This window comes from Octodon degus, unplaced genomic scaffold (assembly GCF_000260255.1).
Source record: "Octodon degus isolate 3935 unplaced genomic scaffold, OctDeg1.0 scaffold00276, whole genome shotgun sequence".
NCBI classification, from domain to species: Eukaryota; Metazoa; Chordata; class Mammalia; order Rodentia; family Octodontidae; genus Octodon; species Octodon degus.
In genome coordinates this window covers 1,975,737-1,984,009 of record NW_004524852.1, presented here as the reverse complement: position 1 = coordinate 1,984,009, position 8,273 = coordinate 1,975,737, and the positions used below count along the sequence as shown (strand labels likewise).

The window sequence follows — 8,273 nt, the reverse complement described above, 5'->3', positions numbered from 1 at the left end:
ATTTTAGGGAAGAGTCTACAGGGTGTTCAGGGTCTCATTACTAGATCAGACTCATAGTGATTCTCCTGTTTACAGCCTCCCAAGTGCTGGGATTACAGAAGCGTGCCATCACGCCCAGTCTCAATTGCTATCTCAGTGTACCCTGGGGTGGGGCCAGCACAGCAGACCCAGGGATCAAACCCCTGGGCCCTGCGCCTGTTTGCAGGTACTTTAATTTGCTCAGCTATATGGCTGGCCCCTTCACATATAATTTGTCTTCCTAACTTCTTGGGTTTCCCACCTGGGTACTAGCTAATGTTCTGACCTACCCCCGTGTTCTTCTATTCTGTCCCTTAGAGCTATCCACTATACTAGTTGAATGGAATTCCACCAAGGCTCCTTGTTCCTGGCTAGCCAAACGAGAGATCAAAATGGTAGATGGAATCGTCTCAAAATTTAGTTAAGAGCAAGGCTGAGGCCAGAACAACAAGATAGGGGCATAATGAAGAGAAGGTCACCTTTGTTGGTCTGGAAGGGAACAGTAAATCTAGAACCCAGCCCCAGGAATAAATGAGTAAATTCTGAAAGGTGAAGAGTATGATCAATTACACTTCATAGTTAACAAAGGAAGTTACTACAGTATTTGATTTTTTTAGGCATATTATTGCAAATATTTATAAAAATACAAGCCTCTACTTTCTTGTGTGTGGTTAGCAGAGTAAGTAAATCTGTGCATTCTGAGAGTCACACTCTCAGATCTCAGGAAGCTCTTCTGAATATAGACTCAGGATTTAGGGCTGCAAATGCTCAGGCAGACTTTCCACAGTTAGGCTTTGACCAACTGATGGCCCGTGCAGTGTAGGGTATTTAGCAGCATCCCTGGCCTTGACCCACTGGATGCCAGTAGCACCCTCATCACCAAGTCATGCCAATTTAAGGGTTCCCTGGACATAGTCAACTGTACCCGGAGCACAACATTGCCCTTATTTGAGAACTGCTGCTCATAGGGATTGATGTACTAGGGAGTCTTTTAGAGCCAGGGGTCAAGGGCTTCTGCAGAGCAGGTCTGAGCCCCTGTATCCCTGCCCAGGCGCGCATCGAGGAGCTGGAGGAGGAGCTGGAGGCTGAGCGTGCTGCCCGCGCCAAGGTGGAGAAGCTGCGCTCAGACCTGACCCGAGAACTGGAGGAGATCAGCGAGCGGCTGGAGGAGGCCGGCGGTGCCACGTCCGTGCAGATCGAGATGAACAAGAAGCGCGAGGCCGAGTTCCAGAAGATGCGGCGCGACCTGGAGGAGGCCACGCTGCAGCACGAGGCCACTGCCGCGACGCTGCGCAAGAAGCACGCAGACAGCGTGGCCGAGCTGAGCGAGCAGATCGACAACCTGCAGCGGGTGAAGCAGAAGCTGGAGAAGGAGAAGAGCGAGTTCAAGCTGGAGCTGGACGATGTCACCTCCAACATGGAGCAGATCATCAAGGCCAAGGTATGCCCTCTGGGCCTCTGCTCACCTCCTTCTTCCTCACAGCTGTGCCATTCTCTCTCCCTTCTTCCCTTTGCTCTTCCCTCCTCTCTTCCTAGACCCTCTCTGATGCTCACCCACAAGTGTGCTCTTAGCTTCCTCCCTCCTTAATTCAGATGCCTTCAGATTGACCACACACACACACACACACACACACACACACACACACACAATGCCTGGGTGGCCACCCTCCTTCATCCTGTGCTCTCTCAGCTGTGACCCTTTCTTCCTTTCTCTGTCTGGGGGACCTGGTCACATACTCTGACCCTTCCCACATTCATCTTCCCTGTATCCACTGCTGCCTAAAGGCAAACCTAGAGAAAGTGTCTCGGACCCTGGAGGACCAGGCCAATGAGTATCGCATGAAGCTGGACGAGGCGCAGCGCTCCCTCAGTGACTTCACCACTCAGCGAGCCAAACTACAGACGGAAAATGGTTAGTGCCTCTGGCAAACCCGTGCTGGCCCTGGGTAGAACATTGGCTACCCCTTCCCGTGTGCCACAAACCCTTTATTCTGCCTCTAGGAGAGTTGGCCCGGCAACTAGAAGAAAAAGAGGCGCTGATCTCCCAACTGACCCGAGGCAAGCTTTCCTACAACCAGCAGCTAGAGGATCTCAAGAGGCAGCTAGAGGAAGAGGGCAAGGTGAGGCCCGGTGGGGCCAGTGAGACAGGTTTGATGGAAGCCCTGGACAATGGACCTCACCTCCAGAAACAGACCTGGGATCCTCTGGAATGGAAAGGTCTCCATTCAAGGTTCTATCCCTCAGCTAAGCAATAGCCAGAATCACTTAATGCTTCTCACTTGTAAGGACATGGGGTGGGTAAACAAGGAAACCAAAGACATTGAGATTCTACCTCAACCCACAAGCTGGCGAAGGCTGGGGCTCCACTGAAGTAAACAGAGAGAAGGATCTAGAGAATGTGGCAGGAAGAAAGCTAAACATGGTGATGAACACCTGTGGTCCCAGACTGAAATGGCAGGATAACTTGACCACATGGGTTTGAGAACAAGAGACAGGGATTCCCTCCTAACTCCTGGTATTCTTGTCTCCCCAGGCCAAGAACGCCCTGGCACATGCACTGCAGTCGGCCCGGCATGACTGTGACCTGCTGCGGGAGCAATATGAGGAAGAGATGGAGGCCAAGGCCGAGCTGCAGCGTGTGCTGTCCAAGGCCAACTCGGAGGTGGCCCAGTGGAGGACCAAGTATGAGACGGATGCCATCCAACGCACTGAGGAGCTGGAGGAGGCCAAGTAAGCTCCATATATCCCACTCTGATTCTCAGAGAGCAAGGAACAAGAGGACTGGGGATGGGACAGTCAGAGTGGATATAGGAAAGAGGTTTGGGGTAGGAGAGATGGAAAGATGGGGAAGAGAGGTGCTGGAGAGAAAGCCTGGATCCTGCGATCTATAAACCCTGGCTGGCCCTGAACCACTTCCTGTGACGGGCGAGCTTTTGGCCCGGGTTATACCTGATGCTCACGTATAAGACGAGCAAAAAGCTTGTTCGTCAGAGGAACACTCGTCATTCGGCCTGGGAGGTGGGCAAGGGAGGTGCTACCAGTCGGATGCACTGCACACAGGGAGGTCCCTAGGCAACCTGTTTTGTTAGACTCTATTCTGGGCACCAGCAGCCTTAGCTCCCTCTGGAGCCTGAAGTTCCATTATGCTAGAAACTGTGGAAAGGGGTGGGGTCTTCAATGGCAGTGCAAGGAAGGAAGGGTACCAGGGCCCTACTGTTCCTAAGTAGAGTCACACACATCCTCCCCGGCAGGAAGAAGCTGGCCCAGCGGCTACAGGATGCCGAGGAGGCTGTGGAGGCCGTCAACGCCAAGTGCTCCTCGCTGGAGAAGACCAAGCACCGGCTACAGAATGAGATCGAGGACCTCATGGTGGATGTGGAGCGCTCCAACGCTGCCGCAGCAGCCCTGGACAAGAAGCAGAGGAACTTCGACAAGGTGGGCAGTGGGCTGGAATAGCAGCCAGCGTGCGGGGCAGGGGCACTGGGAGGACAGTGTCAGGGCGAGGCCAGAGCCGACCTCTGGGCAGCCAGGGGAGGAGGGCTGCTGAGGCCAGGCAAGGGGCCCACAGTACCTGGGCTGCACAGTGAGCTGTGTCCCCTGCAGATCCTGGCTGAGTGGAAGCAGAAGTATGAGGAGTCACAGTCAGAGCTGGAGTCGTCCCAGAAGGAGGCGCGCTCCCTGAGCACCGAACTGTTCAAGCTCAAGAACGCATATGAGGAGTCACTGGAGCACCTGGAGACCTTCAAGCGGGAGAACAAGAACCTGCAGGGTGAGCTGGTGGTCAGAGGGGTCACAAGCAGTGTCCCCAGGGGAGGGCCAGGAGTAATGCAGAGGTTTGAGCTGTCTTGCTCTCTGACCCCCAGAGGAGATCTCAGACCTGACTGAGCAGTTGGGAGAAGGAGGAAAGAATGTGCACGAGCTGGAGAAGATCCGCAAGCAGCTGGAGGTGGAGAAGTTGGAGCTGCAGTCGGCCCTTGAGGAGGCTGAGGTGAGCGCGGGATCTCTCTCCTGTTCCCTCATCTGCTCTACCATCTCCCCCTCACCTTCACCTGGGACTGAACCTGATCCACTGGGCACAAGGTTATCTATCCTCGTGACCTCCAACACAAGGAAAATGTCATGGTCTGATTTAGGCCAGAAGGTTCGGTTTCTTGTCAGGCTTTCTGAAGCCATCATAACTGCTCACTGAGGAGGGACATGGGTTCTGAAATCAACAATCCACTTGAAGAGCTCCACTGTGTTATTGGGCAAGGTCCTTAACCTCTCTGTGCCTCAGTGTCCTTAAGATGTTATTGATGTACATGCCTCACAAGATTGTATGAACAGCAACAAAAAAGATTGTAGGAACAATTAGGTGAGGTTATACGCTCACTTAATCTATATTAGCTATTGTTATTGTGCATTTTTAAGAAACTTAGAATAGTCCCAAGGCTGGCACAGTAGTGCACACCTATAATCCAAGCACTGTGAGAGGCTGAGGAAGGAGGACTGTAAGTTTTAGCCCAGCTTGGACAACTTACTGAGATGCTATCTCAAAATAAAGATTAACATGTAGCTCAATGCCATGAGTTCAATTCCAAATTAGAAAATAAAAAGTATGAGGGGCCAGGGAAACAAAGAACAAAGAGAGTTTGGGATTTGTGGGTATAGAAATCACTTGCTTTTCTGTGAATTTTTAGGTGGATCAGGAATTTCTGCCACATTAGTACCAAGGATTTAGGAACAGGAAAGTCAAAATGTTCCCTTCACAGAGGAAGCGTCAGGAGTCATGAAGCCCAGACAGTGCTACAGTGTTCCCCTAGAGCACCCTTGGGAGCAGGGTCAAGCTGCCAGCTCCTCCTAGCTCCACCCCAGGCCTCCGGCCTGGCTGGTGCCTACAGCCTCTTGGCCTCCTTCTCCACTGCTGCTTTGGCCTTGACTGTCTTCCTTCACCCCACCCTAACCCCAGGCCTCCCTGGAGCATGAAGAGGGCAAGATCCTCCGCGCCCAGCTGGAGTTCAACCAGATTAAAGCAGACATGGAGCGGAAGCTGGCCGAGAAGGACGAGGAGATGGAGCAGGCCAAGCGCAACCACCTGCGCGTGGTGGACTCACTGCAGACCTCACTGGACGCAGAGACACGCAGCCGCAATGAGGCGCTGCGGGTGAAGAAGAAGATGGAGGGCGACCTCAATGAGATGGAGATCCAGCTCAGCCATGCCAACCGCTTGGCTGCAGAGGCCCAGAAGCAAGTCAAGAGCCTCCAAAGCTTGCTGAAGGTGCATGGAGACTCCTGGAAGTGGAGGTCACCTTGCTCAGAGAGGGGCTGGCTTTCCTATCCTCTCAGACCTGACTGAGCAGCTGATCAGGGGTAGTGTCCCTCCTTGTGTCGTTGATGGCCCCCTCCTATGCCAGCACATCAGGCTTCCCATCCACATCCATTTCCACAGAACCATCTCACGCTGCTTCTTCTGGTCCTCAGGACACCCAGATCCAGCTGGATGATGCGGTCCGGGCCAACGATGACCTGAAGGAGAACATCGCCATCGTGGAGCGGCGCAATAACTTGCTGCAGGCTGAGCTGGAGGAGCTGCGTGCTGTGGTGGAGCAGACAGAGAGGTCTCGGAAGCTGGCCGAGCAGGAGCTCATTGAGACCAGTGAGCGGGTGCAGCTGCTGCACTCCCAGGTGGGCAGCACCCTTCGCACACAGAGGGAAGTGGGGCTGGCAGAACTCAGCCGGTGAGGATGGAGCGACTCATACTCAGCGTCTTTCCTCTGTACCCACTCTCTATCCTCAGAACACCAGCCTCATCAACCAGAAGAAGAAGATGGAGTCCGACCTCTCCCAGCTCCAGACTGAAGTGGAGGAAGCAGTGCAGGAGTGCAGGAATGCTGAGGAGAAGGCCAAGAAGGCCATCACGGATGTGAGTGCCCCTCAACCCAACCCTCTGGCTCTAGGCAGCATCTCCCTGGACCAGGCAGCGAGGGGTTGAGGATGTCTCTCCTCTCCCCTGTGTACAGGCCGCCATGATGGCCGAGGAGCTGAAGAAGGAGCAGGACACAAGCGCCCACCTGGAGCGCATGAAGAAGAACATGGAGCAGACCATCAAGGACCTGCAGCACCGTCTGGACGAGGCTGAGCAGATCGCCCTCAAGGGCGGCAAGAAGCAGCTGCAGAAGCTGGAGGCGCGAGTGCGGGAGCTGGAGAATGAGCTGGAGGCAGAGCAGAAGCGCAATGCGGAATCGGTCAAGGGCATGAGGAAGAGCGAGCGTCGCATCAAGGAGCTCACCTACCAGGTGCGGGTGGAGGGACAGGGCGTAGATGTGCCACAGCTTTCCCAGCTGCACCGCCTGGCTCACACAGGGACCCTGCTGAGCCACCCTCCCGGAAGGCCAGGCAACCCTGCTGTTCTTGAGATGCTGTCCAGGCTAGTCCTAGAGTGGTAGTGTTTATAACTGAGATGCTGTGCATAGATTAATTTCCTTTCATGCTCTCTGGGACCGCTTCAGCCTGATTCCATAAATTTTTGTAGCAAAGAAGAATCTACTTCTACTTCCTGAAATCTCATTTACAAGCATTTTTTCAGATTTTTTATAACTCGCAGTGCTATCATGAAGGCTTCAAAATAGCCCAAAGAATCTTTCCAGCTTCTATCAGCCCAACAGGAAGGGAGATCATGTGGTGTAGGAACAAGAGTGAGGTGATGGAAAATGACTTGGTGATCTTCCATGGAAGGTCTGAGACAAGTAAGAGGAGCCTGAGTAAAAGACCTCTGAATATTCTATGACCTCCATCTCCCAAGTCAGTTTTTGCTCTTGCTCCTCACAGTATCCTGGGAACGAAAACCATAAGAGATAAAAGTGTTGTGCCATTAGACAGATGGACACAAGAGGCACAGGAATGAGATGACAGATGCAGAACCAAAACCTGGCACGAACACTAGAAGAAATGGCATCCTAGTACATACAATAATATGGAGATATTGATGATCAAGTGACACTGAATCTAGTCATCCTGTTGCCTGAATTACGGCCTAGTACAGTGAGTTAGAGCGTTGGGCTATGATAGATTAGAATAATCTGAGTCGTGATAATCCCCACTTCTTTCTTCCTTGCAGGTGCCTCCACATGACCACATTAGCAAATTCCCTTTGATTCTGAGATCCTTCCTCCACTTCCATCTCTAGGTTTTCACTGCTTTGTGAATTCCTGACTGAGAGGCCTGCCCTTCCCCATTCATTTACAAATGGCGTCAGGGATGGAATCTTTCTCACCACCACTCTGACCTGAGCCACTGGAAGGAGGGGCAGCTGAGGCCTGAGGAGAACAGTGGCATGAATGGGGGAGGAAAAGTAATTATTCTTGTTCCTTCCCCAAAACTGTTTTCTCTCACCCACCTCTCCCAGACAGAGGAGGACAAGAAGAACCTGCTGCGGCTGCAGGACCTGGTGGACAAGCTGCAGCTGAAGGTCAAGGCCTACAAGCGCCAAGCTGAGGAGGCGGTGAGTTTGTGATTTTCCACCCCGTCATTAACACTCCTACTCTACATGAGCTGACGAGTATCTGCCACAGCAGGACCTGGACAAAGGTCTGTTCTAATCTTTACCCCCTAAAAGCATTTGTTTTACATGTCCAGTATGTTCAGAGGTGTATCAGACAGTCTGAGTTCACAAGAGCAATGCTGCATCTGCCCCTGCACCTGCCTGCCTTAGTTTATAGTTTATGCACCTTAAGTCTAAATGAAGGTAATAGAGATGCTAATGTGAGACAGGGGCAGAAGGTGCCCAGAGCAGGAAAGTACTGTATAGCTGGAATCGGGCCAGGAAGGGGCCTGACGGTGCAGGGCAGTGGGGAAGGTATCCCGGAAGGCAGGAAATTGGGGAAGTGAGGTGAGATGAGCACCCGTGTGCAAGAAACTGCGGCTCGGCAAGGATCTATCTGAGCCACATTTGGAACAGATACAGCAAATCAGATTTGGGGGAGGGGGTCATGCAGACAGCATGTGATTTGTCCTGGGCTGTGAGCAGCCCTGAAGGGTTCCTTCCGAGTGCTGGACAGGTCTGAGGAAGATGCCAAGCCAGGGGCAGGAAGCTTGAGAAGGAACAGGAACATGGGTGAGGAGTGGTGGTTAGGAGCCAAGTGGGTGGCTTGGGCGGAGAGACTGGGAGCATCCACATGGCCCCCTCTCACCTCAGGCTCCCTCTGCCCACAGGAGGAGCAGGCCAACACCAACCTGTCCAAGTTCCGAAAGGTGCAGCACGAGCTGGATGAGGCAGA

The 8,273-nt window shown here is 53.0% G+C and overlaps 1 protein-coding gene across 1 annotated transcript in view; it reads left to right on the top strand.

Moving 5' to 3' along the window:
* The window catches only part of Myh6 (myosin heavy chain 6), a 26,161-nt gene that overhangs the window by 15,921 nt on the left and 1,967 nt on the right, over positions 1–8,273 (top strand). The window contains exons 26-37 of the mRNA XM_004646684.2: positions 1,070–1,459; positions 1,804–1,930; positions 2,020–2,138; positions 2,552–2,748; positions 3,270–3,453; positions 3,622–3,787; positions 3,882–4,006; positions 4,967–5,275; positions 5,479–5,682; positions 5,795–5,920; positions 6,018–6,293; positions 7,403–7,498. Coding sequence (XP_004646741.1) covers positions 1,070–1,459; positions 1,804–1,930; positions 2,020–2,138; positions 2,552–2,748; positions 3,270–3,453; positions 3,622–3,787; positions 3,882–4,006; positions 4,967–5,275; positions 5,479–5,682; positions 5,795–5,920; positions 6,018–6,293; positions 7,403–7,498 — 2,319 coding nt within the window. The remainder of the gene's footprint in view (positions 1–1,069; positions 1,460–1,803; positions 1,931–2,019; positions 2,139–2,551; positions 2,749–3,269; positions 3,454–3,621; positions 3,788–3,881; positions 4,007–4,966; positions 5,276–5,478; positions 5,683–5,794; positions 5,921–6,017; positions 6,294–7,402; positions 7,499–8,273) is intronic.